The sequence below is a fragment of the Dipodomys ordii genome, unplaced genomic scaffold (genome assembly GCF_000151885.1).
Source record: "Dipodomys ordii isolate 6190 unplaced genomic scaffold, Dord_2.0 Scaffold10, whole genome shotgun sequence".
NCBI classification, from domain to species: Eukaryota; Metazoa; Chordata; class Mammalia; order Rodentia; family Heteromyidae; genus Dipodomys; species Dipodomys ordii.
Genome location: NW_012267226.1, coordinates 12,433,928 through 12,458,562, shown reverse-complemented (window position 1 = coordinate 12,458,562; position 24,635 = coordinate 12,433,928). Strand labels below are relative to the sequence as shown.

General features: G+C 36.7%; 2 protein-coding genes across 6 annotated transcripts in view; both read left to right on the top strand.

Annotated features, from left to right (window-relative positions):
• The first annotated feature begins 587 nt into the window (after nucleotides 1-587).
• LOC105980798 (caspase-1-like) lies at nucleotides 588-18,266 on the top strand. Of its 3 annotated transcripts, none has more exons than XM_013009724.1 (10): nucleotides 588-626; nucleotides 1,245-1,511; nucleotides 4,070-4,132; nucleotides 5,127-5,242; nucleotides 5,891-6,064; nucleotides 6,450-6,684; nucleotides 7,075-7,218; nucleotides 8,297-8,406; nucleotides 8,809-8,907; nucleotides 18,185-18,266. In XM_013009724.1, the coding sequence occupies exons 1-9, from the start codon at nucleotides 620-622 to the stop codon at nucleotides 8,905-8,907; spliced, it is 1,215 nt and encodes a 404-aa protein (XP_012865178.1). In that variant the 5' UTR covers nucleotides 588-619; the 3' UTR covers nucleotides 18,185-18,266. The 3 variants fall into 3 exon arrangements, with proteins under 3 accessions (XP_012865178.1, XP_012865177.1, XP_012865180.1); XM_013009723.1 differs by lacking the exon at nucleotides 18,185-18,266 and adding an exon at nucleotides 9,288-9,419; XM_013009726.1 differs by lacking the exons at nucleotides 8,297-8,406; nucleotides 18,185-18,266 and having other exon boundaries at nucleotides 8,809-8,892.
• Casp5 (caspase 5, apoptosis-related cysteine peptidase) overlaps nucleotides 8,823-24,635 on the top strand; it is a 45,119-nt gene continuing 29,306 nt past the window's right edge. Inside the window, exons 1-5 of one of the 3 annotated variants that reach the window (XM_013009727.1) lie at nucleotides 8,823-8,907; nucleotides 18,185-18,442; nucleotides 21,403-21,509; nucleotides 22,285-22,458; nucleotides 23,543-23,777. In XM_013009727.1, coding sequence (XP_012865181.1) covers nucleotides 8,880-8,907; nucleotides 18,185-18,442; nucleotides 21,403-21,509; nucleotides 22,285-22,458; nucleotides 23,543-23,777 — 802 coding nt within the window. In that variant the 5' untranslated portion in view covers nucleotides 8,823-8,879. Of the gene's footprint in view, nucleotides 8,908-11,268; nucleotides 11,342-11,432; nucleotides 11,513-18,184; nucleotides 18,443-21,402; nucleotides 21,510-22,284; nucleotides 22,459-23,542; nucleotides 23,778-24,635 lie in introns of those variants that run through there. The other 2 variants (XM_013009728.1, XM_013009729.1) reach the window with 2 other exon arrangements.

Sequence of the window (24,635 nt, the reverse complement as noted above, 5' to 3'; positions counted from 1 at the left end):
GTCCATGAGACACTTACCTCCAACTAACCACCAGAAAACCAGAAGTAGAGCTGTGGCTTGAGGTGATAGAGCACTAGACTTGAGTGAAAAAGCTTAAAAACAAGTGTCCAGGCCCTGAGTTCAAGCCCCATGACTGACAAAAAAATCTAGGGTTGTAATATTTCAAAATTGCTGAAAATGCCCAGTAGGCAGCTAAGATGGATTCTGTCTGTAATACACTGTTTTTCAGAAGGGAGCTATCTAAAACAACTATCACATAATAACTAAAGGTATGATTTTAGCAAATACTAACAGAGCTGCAGGAAGAAGCAGAGGGAACAATAGTTCTCTCAATCACACTTCATAATGAGTAGAAGCATCTTTGTTTAACTTTCAATGTATTTTCTCACTCCTTTCTTGTTTCTACTCCCTTGTCTCTTGTCCTAATTGTTTCAAATTCTAGAGAACTTTCAATAGGAGGGTTTCCAGTCTAAACCTCTGAAATCTGAATATCTCTTCACAGAGAGAAGCATGCACATACATGTATGGTGAATTTCTCAACATATGTACACACCCTTCCTTTCTAGGAAGATCAAACAAGCTTTTACTTTCATTTTACACCCGATGGTAGAAGAAAGCGATGGCTGGTGAGTTTTCTACTGGAGAAAGACAGTTTTGGGGGAAGAAATAGGTCTGAGAGGGCCTTTTTTCCTGAAAACTTTTGTTGGGCTATGTGGATGTTAGGAGAACAGAGCTAAGGGAAAAGCAGGACTGGTGAGGAGCGAAGGGGTTCGGAAGATTCTTGGAGACGGGAATTGAAAGGAAGGAAATGAAGCTTTTTCAGCATCCTGCTATCATTTTGCGATTGTAACTCTTATCTGTCTTTAAGTTTGGCAGCAGGAGCAGGGTGAGAACAAGATGAACACCTGAAACAGGGCTCTTCCTCTCCAATGAAAATGTGCTATTGTGATTTCATTCTTTCATTAGTTAAAGTTAAGTAAATGAGAGTGAGGAAAGGACGAGTTCTGATTTTCAGGCATTGACAGAGGGCTGCATTCCCAGTCTTCAGGACTCTTTGTGAACAGACATGGGTAATACCAAAGGGAAAATATGGCACATTAACAGAGTAAAAGAAGGGATTAGTGTAGTGAATGGAGAAGGACAATTTGCTCCTTTTTACTCTAAAAGGGTCCATTTTCTTTCAATAATGAAAGAGGAAAATGAGGCTGTTTCCATGACTTGATAAATCTTTGTGCTCTAAATAGACAAGTTCCTGAAAGAGAAGAGGAAGCACTTCATCCGGGCCGTAGGCACCGGTACAATAAATGGCTTGCTGGATGAATTATTAGAGAAAAGAGTGCTGAACCAGGAAGAGATGGAGAAAGTCAGATTTGAAAATGCCACAGTGATGGACAAGGCACGAGCTTTGGCTGATGCTGTCATTCGGAAGGGGCCACAGGCATGCCAGATCTGTGTTGATTACATTTGTGAAGAAGACTGCCATCTTGCAGAGACACTGGGGTTCTCCTCAGGTAAGTTTCAATGACTTAGGACAAAGTTCACACAGGCCATGTGTCTAGCTGTGCGCAACCTCCTAATCTCAGACTGCTGAGGCCTTGTTGCAGGTTCCCAGACTCCTCTCTTCCTCCTCCTTCTGCCTCAGTGGCCTTTTGATTGGAGCTCCTTCTTATCCTGTGTATGTGGGCATTCATTGAACAGACCTAACAGTGTCTGACTCCATGCTCCAGTAGTGCTTATTATTATTAAGGCTACTATTATTAATACATTTGTTTAGTTTTGTTACATCCAGAGCTCCCTAAAGTGTTTCCATCTTTTTCTGACATTGTGTTTTTTAAAATAAATTTTTTCCATAATTTTGCTTTCTGGAAAAAATAAAATATACTTGAGAGATGTGATGTTAGAACCCCAGAGAATAAATGAACACTATAACAAAAATCAGAATGTCATTGGTGTCCTTGCCCTTCCTTTTGAGTAAGACTGTCTACTATAGCTCAGCACTCCCTGGCACTGGTCTCCGTTGCACTTCCCCAAACCACTGCAAAAGGAGAGTTCTCAGAAAGTGGGAAGCATTGCTCTAGGGATTAGGGAAGGCCTTTGCCTGTGCAATCTACACTGCAGGTGTTTTCTGTGTTTATGTATAGCCAATGTTTTTATTTCTCTTCCATTACTTCCTTTTACTTTTATACTCATCCCCCTCAGTAAAAGGCAACTAATACATAACAGGAAGAGTCAGAATGACTGTAAAATGACCAAGGTATCTACTTCCTTGCCCAATTCCTGTTAATCTATAGCCTCTGAATCATAGACAGGCTTGCACAAACTCCTGTGGGTCATTCTAGAACCTAAGGTCATCTTCTCTAGGGACCAGAGATGTCTCCTCATTCAGGATCTTACCATGATCATGACCATCAGGTGTAATTAGAGGGACTTTATGTGTGTACTCTAATGAGCAAGGAGAAAGGTTATCAGAACACCTGCAACAAATCTTCTAGAATCTCAAGGTTGTAGATACACCCAGAAAGTCAAGAATATACTGGGAGAAGCTACAGCTGTTCCCTGGGGCTTGAACTCCTATGGGCCATGGTACAGCTGTCTCACTAAGACCAGGAAGTTGGACTACACTTTTCCTGTACCTACAATGGTCCTACGTTCAATGGATATTCTGAAATAAAGACTTAGCGAACTCATTTCTTTATTCATGGAATGCTAAAAGCTTCTGGAATACATTTCTCATGTAGGTATCACTGTATTGAGATCTTTTCAAACTATAAATAACACAAAATCCTTTTCTTATCTTTGATATTGACAACATTCCAGTTCTTGACAGGAATATTATCAATAGGTCTGGAGAGTTTTCTACAACAACATTGCCTCATCTCAAGTTTAGTTTGTCTCCTTAGAGCAGTGCAGATGACACTAGCAGGCAGACTGCCTTTACCTAGGAGAGCAGACATTCTGGTCAGTGCTCGTGTCACTGACACTAATGTGTAGCACACTTTGTGGGCTACCTTGAAGAATGGCTGGGCGATCAATATCTCATACTAATAATGAAAGCAGACTTAGGTTCATACTTTGTTCTACCAGTTTTCTAACTTGTGACACTTACAAAACTGACTTAATGCTTCTGATGTTTAATGTGCTACTGAGGTACTGAGCTTAGAAAGGGCTGGTCCACAAATACCTAAACTACTTATTGTTATTAATTAATTTCTATTTTGTCACAGTGACAAAATATAGGTAATATAAAGAATAGAGAGTAGAGTATAGCCAACTGACAATCGTTTTATTAGATTGCCACATATTTTCCTGCCACTATCATTTCTACTCTGCCAGTAAATTTTATGAACGTTTTCATCTATGCTTTGGGAATCTCATTGGGCCATGGGGGTCTGACTCATTCACAGAGTGTGAGATTATTAATATAAGTGAGGAACATATGGAAATACTTATGGAATTTTGCAAGGAAAATGTTATTGACTTTGCATAAATAGCTGTGATTCTGAATTGATGAAGGTATTTTTATTATCCTTCTAATTCTGAAGACTGATTAAAATATCATCTAAGTTTGAGAGCTTTAGATACTCCATCCTTTCAAGTATATGAAGATATTCACCTAAGAACTTTATCTCCAGTTTGAGGCTCAGGTTAGCTGTCCCTGTACCTCACTGTTTTCTGGTGTAAAGTATGTGTGTAAAGCATTGACACTTTGCGATCATAGTTTTCCCTGCCTCTAGAATCAATTCTGAGTTGGCAACTTTACACTGCAGTAGTGTTTAGCTCAAGAGCCATCTTCATATACGCCCATCAAGAAAACTGGCTTATTCCATAGCTGATCATACCTCCATTCCATTTTGTCAAGGAAGTCGGTTAGAAATATTCTTTGTCTTTAAACAATGAATAAACACCCATGCATTTATGCATAGGAACTTTGTTTCCCAGGAAGCTCAACCTGAACAGATTGATTATTAGTCAGGCCAGAGGGGGAAAAATTCAGTGGGGGAGCATTCAACACAGAGGGACAAAGTTCTTTGGAGATAAGTGATTTTTAGTGTGCTTTATCTTCTTTCAGGTTCAAACACTGGAAATTATGCTAATATGCAAGACTCCCCAGATGTATTTCCTTTTACCTCAGGTAACTGTTTTTAAATATTCGTTGAATCCCCATCTTTCTAGTAATTAAACGTCATGGGGTGAATCTAGCCTGAGCGGGGCTACGAGTAATTTGCCATGGGTGGGAAGCTACTCTTTGTTCTAAGTCTATTCTTTAGCTGAAGCTGTCCTGCTGTCCTCCCAGCTTCATTATCCATATTTATCCTACAATATTCTGATCCTGTGTCCTAATCCCCAAATTTCTACCTTAATCAGCACCTGAACATGTTCAATCACTGCCATAGACATCATGATCTAGACAATCTCATGTCTTCATGTATTTTGAAGAACATAACCAGTACATTAATTTCTTTAGTGAGTACATCACATGGTTTGGAGGAAATGAACTTGCATTCAAATAGAGGCTAATGGAATTTTTTTTACATCAACCATTGAGGAAACTCTTCCTCCTATCACCTGTGAATCAATGTTTAGTGACACAAATCTATCTAGTGTTCACCTTGAGTTTAGCATTTATCATTGTTCTTTAGTCTAGTTCATTTATTTGATCTCATCTCTTACAAGTGTACACAGTACAAAGTAATCCTGAAGGATAAGACAAAGGCTTATTTTCTAAAACATACCCCTGATATCTACAATTAGGCCTATTAAATAAGCACATAACTTTTTATAAAGCATTTCAGTGGAGCGAATTGAGATTTCCCAGAACCCTTCTGAAATTTTATCCTATGCTTTAAATCGGTAGGATCAGATTTATCAAAAATTTTTTTCTAACATGTTGAGTATCTTCTGAATGTGTTTATCTATTATAATAGGTGTTTATCTAAAGAATTGAGTAAAATGCTGATCTCTGTGTAATTCACAGTTAACTTATGACCATGTTGGCAACTATACCAGAGCGGTCCTTCTAGACCTGATTTCCTCCTCTGTGGCTTTACATATAAATGATGCCAGGAGGAACACAAAGTGGGATCGCAGGGGATGTAATTACTCACACTGTTTATTGTCTCTTGCAGAACCTCAGCAACTGCATGGCAACCAAACTATGCTCCCATCCCATGGCCTAAGAGGGAGTCTCAAGCTTTGCTCCCTAGAAATGGTGCAAAGGATTCAGAAAGCAAAAGCAGCAGAGGTGCTGTGTTCAGAACACAAGGACAGAGTGGGCTAAAGTTACATTTGGGTCTCTCCTGAAGTACAGTGGCTTTGTGTCAGAGCAATTTCTTTTAGATGTGGAAAATCAATGGCTGTTTCCCTACGTAAAGGATCTATCTCACCTTCTATAATTCGGGCTTATATAGAATGTACAAAGTTTGGACTAATTGCCTGAGTGAAAAATAATAGTAACAAAATCATTGGCTGATACTGGATTCTACCTATTCAATAAAGACCATATTAAACATCTGGCATAATCAATGCCTTTAATCCTCAAAATAATCAATTCACTTTAGAGAGTAGAAAACAAAAGAATTGTTAAAATTGTGTCCATAATCAGACACTTTGAAAGTGGAAGAATTAATCTGAAAATTCAGTATCCTGACTTCAAATCCAGTATATACTTCAAATTTTCACTTGCCAAAATTAAAGGCAGATGCTGAATTGCCATCTGGGCTTGGGCAAACTTCATACCTACTCCCAACTTAAAACCCAAGTCTCTTTCCAATTCTTCAGCTATCATTGATGGGATTTGGATTTTTTGATAGGTGAGGGAAGGGAAGCCATTCTAAAATGAGTACTAAATTAAAGCAAACTGGATTGTTCATCCTGTCTACCTTCTCTACAGATTTATCCAATCATGAACAAGTTGACCCGCAAACGCCTTGCCCTCATTGTCTGCAACATAGAGTTTGACAGTCTTCCTAGGAGGGCTGGAGCTGACGCTGATGTCAAAGGAATGAAAATGCTGCTTGAACAGCTGGGATACAGCGTCATTGTGAAGGAAAATCTCACAGCTTTGGTAAGGGTTTCCAAACAGAGACAATGCTTATGTCCTAGCTAACATTAGACAGAACGTTCATAGCACAAGGATACCTAATTCTTGAAGTTTATAATAAACACTTTCCCTTAGAGTGTGTCTGATATTCCATATCCCCTTCAAATGCAAGAGTCCCTCAGCAAGCTTCATGCATCTTGCTGGGAAGTGTTCCATGAACTTAGTACTGCTCTCTTCATTCACTCAACTCAGGATGACTTCCCATTAGCTTCCTTTCTCACTTTTCAGAGAAGACTTCAATTTTCTTTCCTCTTTCATTTTTGTGGAATAGTCAAAGCTTTCGTTAAATGTCTTTTTGTGAGCTTCTGAGGGTATGATGATAAACTTATAGTGTTATGGTTTCCTTTAGGAAATGATCGTGGAGATGAAGGCATTTGCAAACCGCTCAGAGCACCAGGTCTCTGACAGTACCTTCGTGGTGTTCATGTCTCATGGGATCCAGGAGGGGATCTGTGGGAAGGCATACTCTGCACAAGTAACTGATGTATTGAAAGTCGACACTATCTTCCAAATGTTGAACACCTCAAATTGCCCGAGTTTGAAGGACAAACCCAAGGTGATCATCATTCAGGCCTGCCGTGGAGGTGAGTGCTGATGTCTTAGAACTCAAGCCAATCAAACACTGAGTGTATCATCTGTTGACATCTTTTATTTCTCAATGTCTTCATGTCTGTCTATAAATGTTAAAGGACACCTGTCTTCATGACTCAAATATAGCTTCTGTGAACTATTTCTGGTTGGGAGACACTTGTTTCATTATTTAAATTGGAGAGATACCATTTGCAATGGTAAGACCTTAATGTGTCAGTGCCATTACAGTTCATTTGAGTGTTGCTAAAACAATGGCTCTTGAGTTTGTATATGTTTTTAAAAGGAAATCTATAAATTAGTACATATGCCCAGTGGAGCCTTTTAGGAGCAATTAGTTCTCTTGGGAGTTAGTAGTAACAAAAATCAAATTTTTTTCTTTCTAGAGAACAAAGGAGTGGTGTGGCTAAAAGATTCAGCAAGAGTCTCTGAAGATGAGCTGTCAGCAGATTCAGAAGGCTTTGAAGACGATGGCATTAAGAGAGCCCATGTAGAGAAGGATTTTATTGCTTTTTGCTCTTCAACACCAGGTAATGGATTTCTTGCAGAACACCATTGTGGAGATTACTAGTAGAGAGATTGACACTCAAATGCTAGAGCATGGACATCTGAACCAATTCAAGGTTCTCAGGAACACATTTAATTACCCTCATCCACAGAGTGGATACTTACATATTCACTAAATTAGTAATTAGAAAACTCCTCCATGGTATAAAGTATATTTTCTGAACCAGTGAGAGACAAACAGAATTAATTAGAAGACTTTCCACACTAAAACAAGTTAGAATCTGACCTCATATAGGAAAGTGAGAAATCTTGGCATTGCCCAGCAGCTTAGTTTTACCAGACATCATTACTTCGAAAAATGAGGACGGGATGTGCTGGCAGAATGTCAGACAAAGTACACTGCAGCCTTACATTTGGGTGTGTTTTTAACTAGAAAGATGGCATGTGTGGGGTGAATAGATCTCAATGACTTTAACCATAAGTTGTGATAAAATTGAGATTATATCCTGACCTTAATTTAGTACATTTTAAACTACCTCCAGTTGTTTAGGCTCTCTAGTCTTGGAATCTTCACACCCACACCCACATACACAAACAGTAGCATTCTTTGCCAAGACCCTGCCACTCTTCTCTGCTAGATTCTGCCTTTTCTATTAGCCTTTCAACTCCTTGGACTTAGAGACTATAGCACTCTAATATTTGCTTTTTTGTTTTCTTTGGTTGGTTGTGGGGCCTGAACTCTGGGCCTGGGAGCGGCCCCTCAGCTTTTCAGCTCAAGGCGAGCGCTCTACTTGAACCACAGTGCCACTTCCGGGTTTTTCTGCTTATGTGGTACTGAGGAATCGAACCCAGGGCCTCATGCATGCAAGGAAAGCACTCTACCACTGAGCCACCTTCCCAGCCCCCACTCTAATATTTGCTTTGTACAAAGCTCCCTTCAGCTTCAACAAAAATATACCCACTTAACTACATTCATTGGCAAATGGTAGTCATCAAGTATACAGAAGATAAACTGAGTAACATGCTACAGCTGGGGTAGCTAAGCGATCCCTGTGTTTCTAGGCAGAAGCCAGTAATACGTTTGAAATCCTGTATTTACAGGTAATGTTTCTTGGCGCCATTCCGCTAATGGTTCTCTTTTTATTATGAAACTTATTGAAAATATCCAAGAATTTGCCTGGTCTTGTGACTTGGAGGAAGTTTTTCGTAAGGTAGGATTTTAAGTGTTTCTCTCCTCTACTTCCCTTTATTTTGACCCTTCCAGCCAAAATTTCAGACATGTCCAGTAACATCATTCTTTCCAAAGGAATCTTGGTGGTTTTTGGTGAGTTAGTGAATCTAGGAGCCAGATCAAATCTATTACAAGCCACAACCTGTAGAAGACTTTAATTCCTATCCTGCTTTATGTAGACAAATGAATAATGGCCTGTGTCTGTCACAGCTATCAGATCCAGCAACTGTCATATCCTGCATAGATAGGCCTAATAGATGTAAAAATCTTATGTTTTTATTATTTATTTTCATTACATTAATTTGTTTTCCCAGCTTAAGTTGAGATTATTCACTCGGGAAACAATAAAAAAAACCTCTCCACACTTTCCTTTCCCTTTTAGGTTCGATTTTCATTTGAGCTTCCAGATGGCAGGACACAGATGCCCACCACTGAAAGGGTGACTTTGACAAGATGCTTCTATCTCTTCCCAGGACACTGAGTAAGCCAGTTGTATCAGCATCTGTGTGTAGATGGGTGTGTGGGAGGTCAGGTCTAAGGGAGACTGGGGGAAAGCTCTGAAATCCCATTCTAATTTCTAGGATGGTTTAATAAATGGGGAGGAAATGAAGGGATGGCTTTTCTGTCCAGAGCACATTGCACTGTTAACTTTCTAAGAGGTGGATGGCCCTTTCTCAGTGTTGGCTACTATAAACCAAAGGGTAGTCACAAAATTACGAAAGGATGTTTAGGCCATATTGAAATGTCGCAAGGGCTTTCCCTTTTGTATGAGTGTGTATGGCCCAGTAGAAGATAGTATTATAATTTGCATATCTCTTAGCTAAATCTTTCTTATATTTGTGCTATTTCCTTTCCTCATAGGAAGCCAGGAGTTCTGCCATTTTCTGTCTGTTGTGAAATCCTTTCTTTCTATTGGTTAAAACATTTGTCAATTTGTTCATTGGAAATAAACATTTCTTTAAATGATGCAATAAATCTGAAGACTAAATGTTATCCTGTGATGTTTGTTTGTTGGCATGCTGGGACTTAGAGCAGGTAATAGGTTTCTCATTTGTTAGTATGACTCAGGAATGAATTTGAATATGGTGCCAACCTTTCTTTTTAGATACTGTTTACTGGATTTCTGCTCTAGTGATACATATATCAAGTATGCAAGTTGCACATTAGATTTGTGAGTTTCAAGAATGTAGAACTGGCTGGGAGCTGGCTACTCAGGAGGCTGAGATCTAAGGTCATGGTTCAAAGCCAGCGGGATAGGAAAGTCAGTGACTCTTATTTCCAATTAACCACCAGAAAACTGGAAGTGGTGATGTGGCTCATGTGGTAGAGTACTTACCTTGAGTGCAGAGCTGAGGGACAGTGCCCAGACCCAGAATTCACGTCCCACGACTGACAACAACAAAAAAAAAGATGCAGAACTCAACATTAGAGACCTATAGAAGACATACATTTTCCCTGACTTTTTACAGTCCCTGGAAAAGGTGACACTGTCAACACATGTGAAACAATCAACATACAAACAGGATACCTTACTAACCCCTTTCTCAATGTAATTAATACTATAGTTGGGGATTAATCATTCACTCAGCTGTGTTATGCTTACATCGGAACTGTATTTCCAGTTGCACGCATGTACTCTTTCTAATCCTAAAACCCCTTCTAAGTCAAAATGAAATTTCTGACCTTTTGAGAACCTTCAAAATCGATTGCAATCTGTTTCTCTCTCTCTTTCTGCCCTTTCCTCCCTTCTTTTCTTCTCTTCCTCCCTTCCTCTCTTCCTCCCTTTCACTATTTGTTCTGGACATATCTCTTTTGTACAATTATGCATTTAATGCATTTTTCTATTACAGCTTGAGCTGCTTCATGGAAATCTTTTTTTAAAGAATGTCAAAATGTAGAGGTAAACAATCAACTGTTAGGTCAATTTTAAGCAGTGAAAGTAAAGCATGTAGGGAAGAGGAAAAAAGAGTTCCTCGGGGATATCTCAAATACGAAATAAAGATTATACATGTGACCATATAAGATGACGCTAAGTAAAATGAACCCCAAGATATGGACACGAGTTCTTTCTTTTTTGTTGTTTTAAATGTGCTATGTGATTATTTTGTTTCCTTTGTATGTTCTTCCCCCTATTGTACATTCCCTGTTGTCACTGTACTTGATTTTGGTACCCTGCATTTGTATATACATTTGTCTAATCTGTGGAGGGGAAGGGGAATAACAAAATGCTGAAAAAAGGACACAGGATGACCCATTGCACCAGTGATACCCACAGGACAGTATATTGGAAATTAACTTTACAACTTCTGGTGGGGGGGATGAAGATGGGGGAGGGAAGGGATAGTGGGAGAACCACCAGGGAAGGGTAACAATGCTTGACAAGAAATGGACTCATTGCCTTACTCATATAACTGTAACCCCTCTGTACAGCATCTTTACAATAAATTAAGAAAGATAAAGATTGTAGCAGGGCAGAGAGGGAAGATGATTTATACATTTAGACAGAAAAAAGCTAAGAAAACTAAATCAGATTCAACTTTTTTTGATTCATGCTTTTAATGAGCAGAGGTAGAAATACTAAGAGATCATAAAAAAATAAACGAGGTGTGGGTGAGTCAGAGAAAATAAAAAGGAGTAAACAATCCTGAGGTGCCAGCCATCAGGACAAGGTTTAATCATTATCTTTCAAAAAAACTTCCCCAAAGGGAGAGACTAAATTTGCCTATGACAGACAGGTCAATGTCATGACTACAGGGGTTTTCCCAACAGGAAACTAGTTCTGAGTTTCACAATGTAACCAGAAGTCCCACCCCCTGCAACTCAGGAAACTCTGGCAGAGAGACTTTCATTTTTGAGTAGAAGGCTCTCTCCAAGGCTGCAGGAAGGAACTGAGGCTGTTTGCTCCATCATGGCTGGTGAGTTGGGGTCGCTTCCTGAGCTTGGACCAGGAATTGGGTTTTAAAAAACAATCTATTCATTGTTCTGTAGCAGGCAGAAGCAACAACACAGGACCAGACCAGCAAAATGTAGAATTCTCCCCCTTGTTGCTTGTGTGTATAATTCAGGTGGATTGAGATGCTGAGGAGGTATGGTTTTCAGTTTTATCTGGATAAGAGAGGAGCTAATCCCTGTTTTTTCGATTTATGGCCATCAAAGGAAGAGTGAATATAGTAGCATCATGTGTGTGAGAGAGAACTCTGAAAGTTTCTAAATGGACTTGGAAAACTTTCGCTTTCCCTTCGTTCTGAATTAGTCATTTTGGTCCTAATCATTCTTTCCAGAAGCAGATCTTAGACCTTTTGGGCTTCTGCCCCACCTTTCTCTTATAACAAATGGTACTCTTCATCTAGTTGAAATTAACTCCATTTTCCTCACCTGCTCCAACTGGTTCTGGTATAAGTAAATCTGATACAGGATTTGTTGGATTGCTATCAGAGATGCTAAACTACTGTCCCCCTGTGTTCATGAAATTTGTCATAGAAACAGAACTACAAAATATTATGAGACAGGAAATAATTTGGTATGTAGGCAGCTAGTATTCAAACACAGCATCTCCAATATGTGGCTTTATTCTTGTTAGTTGGAAATAAAAAGGATGGATTAGATCCAAGTTTTGTAATGTCACTAAACATCTGTCATCATTTGATAAATTCGGTTAAAAAGTCTTCTTCCTCATGTTGCATAGCTCAATCTTAGCCAGACTGTGGGCATTTGAAATCTTTAAAATAGCTGCAACTAATTCCTCTAAAGATGGCCTGGCATAGGTTTATCCTGGAAGTACATGTTTAAGAAAGATAATCAGTTACTTAATCCTCAGTTCTCACACTCTAGGTAGCTATTAATGGAAATTTCTTACTTGAAAAGCTACATAGTTACTCATTGTGTTTAAAACAATGCATGAAATTCTCCAAGAACTTTTCCTGCCTTTCAAAATATATTTTAAAAAATCTATCTACTTTTCCATGAATCCTTTTTAGTGTGATTTCACATACATGAATAAAAAAATTATTTACTGCACTCTCCCTAGTAATACTTCCTTATGATTATGTCTCTTTACTTTTTTTCTATAGTAGAATTATTTCAGGAGTTGTATCCTTTTTTCTTTTGCTTTTTTTCCTCTTCATTTAAAAATTTATTGCTATTATCAAGGTGGTGTATAGAGGGGTTACAGTGATTTAAGTCAGGTAAGGAGTAAATGTCTTTGAAGAAAATGTTACCCCTTCCTCCGCTATCTCCCAGCTTTTCCTTCCTGTCCCCACCCAAAAGTTGATAGTTCATTTTCAACACAGTGTCCAGTGAGTACCATTTCTGCATTTGTTCCTCTATTTCTGTGCCCCCTTTCCACTCACAAAGACATATAAATGAACAGAGCCAAAAGTAAACAAAAATAGCAAAAAAGAACAAAAAAACTCTTGTTTTCATTTTCTGAGTTCATTTCGACAATTATTATTTTGTGTGATCAGATGCACATAGGCATTGTGCCTTTCCGTTCCTCTCCTGAGAGTATCCTCCTTCGGTCTCATTGTCAGGATTTGTGTTACCTTACAACTGAAGCTCTTAAAAGGCAGGAACAGATTTTTTTTTCTTTTCTTGTTTGCTTCATGAATTAAGGCACTTGTCTGTAAATTACTAAGTTAAATCAATATCCTTGGCTGCCTCTAAGCCAAGGAATCTGGCTTACCAGTTACTAGACTGGATAAGGGCCATTAGATAATAAATGTGAAAATGTTGAAAGATACTAGATAAAACCAAGAGGCTTTATGAATATAAACAACCTAGATTCTGGCAATTGTTACCTAAAATTCCCAAGGAATAATCTCCAGTAATATCTCAAAACATTGTATCAGTCTTTTTTTGTTTCATTGCAACCTCAATTTAGTATCTTTTGTAAAAAACCCACAAATATACCCAAATAATTTTTGATAAACTTCCTTCTGCATGACCGCCTCTTTATTCTCTTAAGTGAATATTTAAAAGTATGCAATGGTAAATAATGCTGCAATGAAAATGGTTGTGGTGGTCATTTTAGTGTGGCTCTGTTTGTAGTCCACTGGATAAGTGTCCAGGACTGGAACTGGGTAAGTGTCCAGGACTAGAACTGCTGAGTCATAAGGAAGCTGTATGTTTTAGACTTTTGAGGAAACTTCATACTACTCTCCAGAATGTTTAAATAAGTTTACATTCCTACCAACGATGTTCATAGAGTACCCTTTTAGGTATATCCATGCCAGCATTTGTTATTGTTAGTTTTCTTGAAATAGCCATTCTAACTTGGGTGAGGTAGAATGTCAATTTGTTTTGATGTGCAATTCCTTTATGGCCAGATCTTGAACAGTTTTTATCTTTTTTTTTTTACATCTTCTTATGTCCTTTTATGTCTTCTTCTGAGAAGTCATTAGCTTATTAATTGGGATGTTGTTTCTTTGAGGGTTTAGTTTTTGGAGGTTTATTTTTTTAAATTTTATTTTATTGCACAGATGCTGTACAGAAGGGTTACAATTACATGAGTAAGGTAATGAGTACATTTTTTTGGGCTCTAAGAATAGTTTACATCTGAGGCCCTTGTCTGATGCATAGCTGGTAAATATCCTCTCCCATTCTGTGGGTTTTCTACTTATCTTGTTAGATATGTCCATTGCCAGGCAGAAATGTTTAAGTTTGATCCAGTCCTTCTTTTATTTGTTGACATTCTGTGTCTTTACTTAGTAAAGTTTTAGGCTGTGTCTGGGAGCCCTAGTGTTTCCCTTACTCCTTTCTGTAATATTTGCATGATTTGGGGGCTTACAATGAGGTCGTTGATCCATTTTGAACTGATTCTAGTGCAAGATGATATATAAGAATCCAACTTTAGTTTTCTGCATGTGAATAGCCAATTTTGCCAGCATTATTTACCAAGGTAAGATATGGAATCATCCTAGATGCTCTGAATCAAGAAATTATGGTATAAATACACAATAGAATTCTATTCATCCATCAGAATCACATTGCACTATTCATAAGAAAATGGAAAGACTTGAAAAAAATTTTAAGTGAAGTAAGCCAGATCCAGATAAAAATAGATTTCATGTTTTCCCTCATGTGTAGTAGCTACAATGTGTCAATAGATCTCCATGTAAACATACTGGATGGTAATAAATAAATAAATACATTGGGGGCTGATAAATTATACATGTCTCTAGGCATTCACATTCAGTTAGACCAAAGGAGAACATTCTTACATCAGGAACACAAAAGTGGGATCCCTATGTGCATTTGATCATATAAACTGATATTGACTGAAATGAACTCCAGGAAATGGAAACAAGAGTTTTTTTTTCTTTTTTGCTGTTTGTTTTTTTTCAGTTATCTGTCTTTGGGAAGGTAAGGGAGGCACAGAAATAGTGGGACAAAGGGTGAACAAATGCAGCAGTGGTAATCAACTAGTTACTATGTTGAAATAAACTGTATAATTTGTGGGTGCAGAAGGGAGGGGAAAAACTGGAAGAAAGTGAGGGAAAGAGTGACACTTCAAAAACTGTACTCATTACATCACTTAGACAACTACAGCCCTTCTGTATATCACTTGTACAATAACAATAAAAATGCACAAAAGTAAAATTATGCAATTGTATTTTGTAATTACCAACTGCAAGAAGATACTGATAGAAAAATGATAAAATTTATCTAAGGTAAAAGGTACATTTGGTAGAGTGATCTCAGGTTGGCTTGATTTAAAACTCTAGCTTATCTCCATTGTCTGCACAAGTATTCAAAAAGCAATGTGCATCTGAACATTGCCATTTCAAGTTTGTGCCATATATTTCTGCTTTTATTATAGTATTATTTTAAAGCTCAGCTCCACTAGCTTCCTGACAATATCAAGATTTTGTACTTTTGCTCATACTACTCCCTCCAGAAATAGGTCCCCTTCAGAACATAAGCCTCTGAGCCTCCACTAACCTTTCAGGTCTGTTTCAAACCCAGCCAACTGCCACTTGATGAATGCTATTTAAAATGCTTTTCTTGTGCCTATGCTAGTAATAAACTTAGCTTATTTGCATGGCACCCATCTCTCCATCTACTTCTAAGCCTTAATACCTGGGAATGTATTTACAAAAGGTTATTTACAACACTATCAGATAATCATTTACAAAAAGGTGTTCATTGATTATCCTTAAATGAATAGGAGAGTGAGTATAATGTCCCTGTTCCTCAAATCTTACAATGTACTCATATTCAGTAATCAAACTTACTTAACTTGCCATTAAACATCAAGAGTTTCATTAATAGTTGGATCATTTTATTCATTTGTGCTTACATCAATGTGTGATTGAAGAGTGCATTACTGAAGACCACTTGAATGCCACAAGTAATGTAGACCTAGTCTAAAGTCTTTGACCCTGCAGAGTTTAAAAAATAATAGTGGGGTAATGACAAGTACATTGGGAATTATAATTATGTGGAGAAAATTTCTGGTCTAGGGAAAAGCAAGGTACCTCAGGAGCACATACACTTGGTCCCTCCATACAGCCAGGGGGCATCTGGAAGGATTCCCTGAAGAAAGTACTAATTAAGACTGAAAGATAAACAGAGGACACAAGAGGAAAGAATGAGTTGGGTATGGAATTTAAAATGTAGGTAAAGCCCTAGTAGGATTTTCTAGAAACTTAAAAAAGGGCAGAATATGTAAAATATGACAAGCAAGGTATTAAGAATATTGGAAGAATGAAAACACCTTAGATGATATTGATCAGAAAGCTTTGTGATCTAATCTAGGTACTGGAATATCCTGCTTCATTGTAAAGAATAGAAAAGGAAATAGGGAAGAGTTTATAAGCTTGCTGGAGTAATTGAGAAAGGAAGTATGTTGGCCTGGACAGAAAGACATAATCAGGATCAAAAGAAATTGTCAGATTCTGTAAATATTGATCAGAGAAAGCCAATACAATATGGACTGGACAGAAAATGAGATATAGAGAAATAAGACCAACGGGTGTGCTGTCTGTCATCAGGGCTACTGTTTCCTTACAGGTTAGAAAGTGTGTACTAGCAGAGTACAAAAGAGGAGAATTAAAGTGTACAGTTCTTCTTTAAGTGTTGAATTTAGGAAGTTTCTGGGTAATGGTAAAAAGATAACTCATTGATACTGAGAATACAGTTCTCAGAGTTAGGATCTATGTCTAGACTGACTTCATGAATTTGAAAGTCAGTTGTTTCTTATTTAAGGCTTACAATTGGTACACTGAGATTATGCAGTTTATGGAAAGAGGATTTTAGGCAAAACCTCATTTAAAAATTCTGTTATTGCAGTTGATGATGTAAAATATGGCATTTTAAAATATTCATATATTGAGTGATACCTAAATGAATTTAATTAACATAGGTGTCACCTCCTATAATTGTGTGTATGAGAGAGAGAAAGAGAAAGAGAGCTGAGAATACTTAAAATGTACTCTCTGAACAACTAACAATACATCACTATTAATATATTTCTTCTAAGGAAATGTCTCCCGTAGCTCACATCTCTCTAACTTTCTTTCCTCCAACACAGACCTTGGTAAGCACTATTTTACTCTTCATTTTTAGTTTTGTATTTTTAAAATGCACATTTGATAGATCATAAAGTATTTAACTTTAATACCCTGGCTAGTTTATTTTACTTAACATAATATCCTCCACTTTCTCCCATGTTTTCACAAATGACAATTTCATTTTCCAATGGCTGAATAGTAGTATCCCATGAGTACATGTACTACATATAATTTTATTGTCAAGCTGACGTACAGAGGGGTTAGAGTTACATACATAAGGTAGTCAGTACATTTCTTGTCAAACATTGTTACCCCTTCCCTCATTTTTCTTCCATTTTCCTCCCCCAATGCACCCCCAACATTGCAAAGTTCATTTCCAACACGTTGTCTTGTGAGTATTGCTGTTGCATTGGTTTGCCCTTTCTCCTTTGTCTCAACATTTTGTTGTTCCCTTTCCTTTCCTATTTGAGATAAATTTATATAAACTATATAGGACACCAAAGTCATTCTTGCTTTTATTTTCTCCTATGGTTTATCCCGTGTTGGCACTGGGCTTGATTTTGGTACCATGTACTACACTTTAACAAAATTTTTTCATGGTATTTCAGTGAGATTTATGTAACGCACAATAGGTGCTCCATAAATTTTCACTATTGTCACTAATGCAATGTCATGGTTAACAACAGAATATGATACACCAACAGAATTTGAATCCTAATAGATATAATCTGGTTTTATGCAAATTAGGATTTATGCAACTGTAATTAATACATTTAAGTGATATTTATATTTATGATTTTTTTTTAGTTTAAGGTAGGAAAAATAAATATCCTACTGGTTTATTGTAGGGTATGGTATATTTATATTTATAAAGAAAATAGAATATAATTGATAAATAGTGATTATTTGAAAATGATTTTTGCTATGGGTATTTAGTATAACTATAAAAGTTATAGTTATACTAAATACACATTTTACAGTTATATTACATGCTGAGACATTGTTTTTTGTTAAATCAATTGATATTAAATAACTTGTTTCAAACCAAGTGTGTACTATATTCTGGTATTAATTTAAACAGGTGAAAGGGTTCTACAGATACAATGAAAGATGTGTGTACTTTGTTGCTGAGATGGTAAAAGCAGAATGCACTTCAAGGGCATTTCACATCATAGAAGCTGTGTTTAAAGTTCAGGAAAAATTTGCTAGTTGTGCATATAATGGAACAAATTTTCCTGTTTCTTACAGAAAAAAACTTTAAGAAAAATCCATTTAAGATGGCAGAAGTTGTGGGCAAAAATATCCTCACTGGTTTTTTGGAAAATTTGGTACAAAACAATAAGGTGAAACTTGAGGAACAGGACAAGGAAACATTTAACAATGCTGAGTGGAGAGATAAACGTTGGGTCTTTGTGGACGCTTTGCAGCGGAACCCTGATATTATTACACGTCAAGTGCTAAGAGAAACAATCCTTAAAGAGAAGCCAAAAGGCAATGATGTCAACGGTAAGTCTAGAATAACTTACAATGGATATCTCAAAATTCCAGATCCTCAGTGTCTTCTCGATTTTCTGATCATTCTATTATTGAAATACCATTTTCATTAAAATAATCACTGTCTTTCCTACAGCCTTTGTCTTTAGCAGGGTGAGAATCAATTCCCAGAACAAAGCCCTTTTGTTTAAACAGAAATAATTAATATAGAAACACTGTAGGAAAAACCCTAAACTTAGAGATTCTGTCATCCTGTGAATTCAGTAACTTGGCACAAGTTTCTTAACCTCCTCAGACATCAGTCTTAGCATCTGTAAAATAGAGGCAATTCCAATAATTCTTCTTATAACTTGTAAAGTTGCTAACATAGTAATGCCAGGTACCTGATAAATCCCAACATACTAGCACTCATCTCAAGCTCTCTATAATGAACTCTATAGATTCCAGAGTCATTTAGCTCTACCTTCATATGCAATATTTCTGTTCAAATATTCTAGTAGTTCCATAAACCTACCTAAAATTATACTTACTTCCTTTATTTTGTTCCACCTTATTCCTTTTACATCTCAGTGAATAAGGCTAGCATCTAGTAAGTTTCTTCCACCAGATCATAAATCTAGTTTTTTCAGTAATATGTAATAGTAATCATTAGAATAACTAACACATAAGACATATCTACTTAATATGGGATAAATAGGCAAATGAAGGTCATGCATGCAATAAATATTAGTTATCATTATTATTATTATATAGGAGCTACAATTTAGAATTTTCTAAGACTTGCCTATTTCTGTATTTCCAAAAATATAAAAAAATCTCCATGCCCAAATGTTAAGTTTTATACCTTTGCACAACTTCTGAACCAAATTGAACTATATTACTAGAGTCCAAATGTACAGATTCAAGTTACTGGATGACAGACAGTTTCCATAGAGCCTAAACATAAATCTTTAGCCCTAATATTAGATACTACTAATGAGTAATTACCAGTAAGCCATTTTTTTTATAGAGAAGGGATGTGAGCATGCTAGATGTCCAAGACTATATCCCATGATACATTCTCATTAATATTTACACTAGGTCTTCTGAAGATTAATTGCTTTTTTCAATATTTAGACTGCTTGAAAAGTCTCACATTTAAAATAATCACGGGTAATACAGAACATGATAATCAAATTTTAAGTAAAAGGAGATTCAAAGTGAGTTTAGCAACCACAAGGATCATAATGAACATTAACATCTACAAACTACTTGAAGAGCCAAGGCTTTTTGTAGAAAGGAGGACCCTGTAGACCCTTTTGTGAGTGGTCTGGTGGACCCTTGGACCTACTGGCTTTGTAGATTCATCAGTAATCCCTGTAATCTGAGTGCACTAGCCCTTTGGAATAGGGCACTAAGTGAGATATTAGAATAGGTAAAGCCTCACAAGTTCTTTAGGCAAAGATATAATTTTAAGGATTCTTAGCCAAGCCTAGAGGTTATAGAGTGAAGAATATAAAGAAGACAAACTATTTTTGTTCAATTTCATTTGACAAATGCATAAATACATACATATACAATGCATGTGTGAATGCACACACATGCACTCTTATGTTCTGAGCACTGTTAATTATTAGAGACATGAACACTCAAATTTCTACCTACCAAGAAACATGGCTTTCTCTTGTTCTATACGTGCTCTCCCTTTTTGTATCAGTTTCAAGGGACAGAGTTTCATAAGATTAAGAACATAAAATTTTTGTTTAAATTCCTTCTATTGCACTGATTGGTTATGAGAAATTTGGGGCATGGACTCCTCTCTATTTTCTGTTTTGCAATGAAATAATTTTCTTTCATCTTGATTTTACAATTACATATACATAGACATTTTCTCTAGTACCTAAAATTATGTCAGCATACCTCTATCTCTCCAAAAAATAAGAAAATAAAATCTTTGACCTGAGATAAAATATCACTATCATTAAAGAACACTTTTCCTGCTGGGCACTGGTGGCTCATGCCTGGAATCCTAGCTACTCAAGAGGCTGAGATCTGAAGATCACGGTTCAAAGCCAGCCTGGGAAGGAAAGTCTGTGAGACTCTCATCTCCAATAAACCATGAAAACTAGAAGTGGCGCTGTAGCTTAAGCAGCAGCTCACTTGCCTTGAGCTGAAGAGCAGAGGGATAGCGTCCAAGCCCAGAGTTCATGACGTACGACTGACAAAAAAAAAAAAAAATACTTTTCCTGAGCATCTGACTTTAACATTCGATGACAGATAACTGAAACCTATTTCTTCTAGAAAGTGTAAGAAGTCAAGCTGTTTTGAAATGAGTAATTTCTGAATGATATAGAATTCAAGATTCCAAGTGTAGTGGTGTGTTTCTATGAATCACGTGGATTAGGTGAAGAGACTTATTGCAAAATGGCATGCAAAATGAAGTACCAACTGTATATGCCCTTGAATTATGGGAAGTAATGCAATGATAATATTTTTGATACATTAAATAAAACATATTGAAGTACTTTTCCTGCTTATATTTACTTTGTAAAATGTGGATCTTAGTAACTTTTTAATGTGGATATAAGAAAATTTTGAACAGACAATTTCAATTCATAGCATTTTCTAATGAATAGCACCCTGAGAAATACTTAATATATTTTTGCTTAGAGACATGCAAATGTACTTCGATGAGTAAATGCTACCAAAGTAAAACAAATGGAAAAATAAAAATGTTTCTGTGGAAGATGCAAAAGCCAAGTTTGGTCTTAAATAGTAGGTTCCTCAGAAAGGTGAAAATCTATTGCTTCATTTTTGAGAGTTTTTTACTCTATCAATGACTTCTTTCTCAGTTTTTACCCATCTCTTTATTTATACTGCCTACATATTAAAATGTCTTCTTGGGATTCCCTTTTCTCTTAGTTCTCTGAGGTACTTAATTGAGTCACAAAAGCAGAAATCATAAATTACCTTTTTTTCATGTTTCCTTACAGTTCATCCTATCACCGAGACTAAACCAGCTGAGTCAGCAGAGCCTGATGTCCTCCAGCTTTGTCCCCGTGAGAAATTCCTGAGACTCAGTGCAGAAATGGCAGATGAGGTACAATGCTTGGTGCATGGAAGTGAGGGCAAAAAACAACTGCTCCCACTAAAGACATAATTTCTTAAATCACCATTTTGGGGAAAAGGGACAGTGGTAAACTTTCTCATTGAGGCTTTCAAGGAATTGCTGAATAGCTTCAACCAGATTCCAATTCTCCTTCAACTTGATGATAAAATGTCCAGTGCTTATATTCACTTATTACTTCTGTTTGAATTTGTGGCAAATTTAGTTATAATCATAGTATAAAAATGTTTACTGAGTTGAAAACACTAGACATGAAGGATTTTTAAACAATATCATTAATGTTTGAAAAACACTGATGTGCTAAAAACTATCATCAAACCCAAAGGATCAATTTTGTTTATTCTTACTGGAGCCAGTGATGAATAACTATCACTAACAGTAAATTTGATCTGCAGCTTGAATTCTAAGAAAGATTTAATTAAGTGTAGATAAATTTATAGAAGGTAAAATTATTCGAGTTTAGTTAAGATTCTTGAATAAACATTCCAGATATGTTCTGTTCCTAGCTCTGGACACTAAAGAAACAGGAAGGCAATGTCTTCTGATAGAGGTTGGGGAGAGGAAGCTACCTAAGACCTAGTAAAGCAACACTGATGGGGGTATGATGCTCTTTGACTAATTACTTTTATGGCACTTGGGACTGAATTAATCAAGTAATGTAGCACTTGTGATCCAAAGTGGATCCAGGAATATAAGAGCTTCAGAGAATGCTAGTAAATTAACCTTACTGAATATCCATTTTTTGTAGATCTATCCAATAAAGGAAAGAACTGATCGCACACGCCAAGCTCTCATTATATGTAATATAATGTTTGACCACCATTCTCTGAGGTACGGTGCGGAAATTGACATCAGAGGAATGGAAGGGCTGCTTAAGGACCTGGGCTATACTGTGACTGTAAAAAGGAACCTTAAAGCCAAGGTAAGAGCTCCTTACTCATTGCAATCTTAATAAATATTCATTACATTTCCTTGCTGTCTGACAAAACTCTTTACAAGCATAGGCCACATCTGTATTTATGTGTGTGTGTGTGTGTGTGTGTGTGTATGTGTGTGTGTGTGGTGTGTGTGTGTGTGTGTGTGTGTGTGTAATATACAAATTATGAAAATAGACAAATGAATCTCTACATTTTAGGCAGGTATTTCTCTTTCTGCTACCAATATTTTTTTCTATCATGTAAATGGAGAAGTGGAATATGTATCCACACAATTCTTAGTTCTAAAGTAGAATAATTATAATTTATTGCTAGTAATTTGTAGAAAAATTAATGCTAACAGAAGTATGAGCTCTGACTTGGTGTGAAAGTTCTTCCTAAAACTGGGAATGATTATGTAAATGAGGCAGTTAATGTCCAGCTTGCATTGGTCTAGGTTAGAGTGAAAAGAGACAATATATATTAATATTTGACGTAAAAAGAACAAAAATAGCAATGAGAGATTTGAGAGCAATGCTTGATGAAGTTCAGAAAAGCTTCTGTGAATAGACAGCATAAAAATGAGACAGGATTACAAAGAATGACATGCTTTGGAAAAATGAGTAGGAAAGGTTTTCCAGACAGAGGGAGCTATAAGTGAAAGGGCTAACTTGAGACTTCTACATGCATGGCCAGGCAGAGGGAATAATCTGAAGAAGGGAGTAATCAAAAGTGGAGTATAATCAGTGCTAAGGTTTGTTTTTCCTTAAAGCACATGTGAAAAGATCCAGAGAGAAAGTTTTGTGGTTCCTTTATCAAGGCTCTCATTTGGTGAGAAAATGTAGTAGTGCAAAGGAAAATGTAGTATGAATAACGTAAATAGATGTATGATATATCAAGAAGACTGTTTACAATATGTCAGAAGGAGCACAAAGTTGGAAGACACAAATCAAGAAAGATAAATAAAGTATTATTATTGATTAACCACTCTGACAAGAGCCTTATGCATGTTTCATGCTGCCGATGGTAGATTTAGAATGCCAGATAATTTTGACTACTTGTTCTACTGCAGTAGACGTTGTCCTTTTCCAGGATATGGAGTCATTGCTGAGAGCTTTTGCTGACAGACCAGAGCACAGCAACTCAGACAGCACATTCTTGGTGCTGATGTCTCATGGCACCCCACATGGAATCTGTGGAACTATGGATAGCAAGGAAACCCCAGATGTGTTATTTTATGACACCATCTATCAGATATTCAACACCTGCAACTGCCGTGGTCTAAGAGACAAACCCAAGGTCATCATCGTGCAGGCCTGCAGAGGTGGTAAGTTCCAAGATGAGAAATCTAATGGCTATGAATAGGGTTGAAGAAGATCCCGCACACATCTTACACTGCATCTTGTTCAAATATTATAAATTTAATTACTAGGAAATTCTAATAGATATGTCATGAGATAGATATGCCATCCAGACAAAAAGTCAACGAAGCTCCCTTGGAGTTTAGATATACTACTTACCAAATAAACCTGATAGATGGCTACAGCACAGACACAAAGTATACAAATAGCCACAGAATAGATATTCTTTTCATCAGCACATGTCATCTTTTTAATAATGACTATATATGAGATCAATTGCAAATCTTAAAAAATTAAACAACAATGAATTATTTCATTACATCTTATCAGACAACAAAAGAAAGCAACCAGAAACCATCAGTAAGAGAAACTATAAACACATGACAATTGAACAACCACTTGAGGAAAAAAAATAGTTATTTAAGAAATTGTGGGGAATTTATTTTATTGTATTGTAAGGGTGATGTCAGAGGGGTTACAGTTATATAAGAGAAGTAATGAGTACATTTCTTGTTGAACACTGTTTTCCTCTCCCTCATTTTCTCTTACTTTCCTTTCCCCGATTCCCTTTCCCCCACAAGTTGTAAAGTTCATCTGCAGCCTAGTGTCTTGTGAGTATCACTGTTTCATTGGCCTTACATTGTCTAAGTATTTTGCTATTCTGCTTCCCTTCCCCAAATCAGATAAGCTTATATACAAAATATAGAGTAATAAAATCAAAAACTCTGACAACAGATGATAAACCAAAGGGAAAAAGAAGAAAGAAAGAAAGAGAGAAAGAAAGAAAGAAAGAAAGAAAGAAAGAAAGAAAGAAAGAAAGAAAG

Bases quoted from the DNA above. Each gene is read 5' to 3' on its own strand.
- LOC105980798 (XM_013009724.1), top strand. The intron at 1,512-4,069 runs GTAAGTTTCAAT...ATCTTCTTTCAG, and splicing joins GACACTGGGGTTCTCCTCAG to GTTCAAACACTGGAAATTAT. The intron at 8,407-8,808 runs GTAGGATTTTAA...TTTCCCTTTTAG, and splicing joins TGGAGGAAGTTTTTCGTAAG to GTTCGATTTTCATTTGAGCT.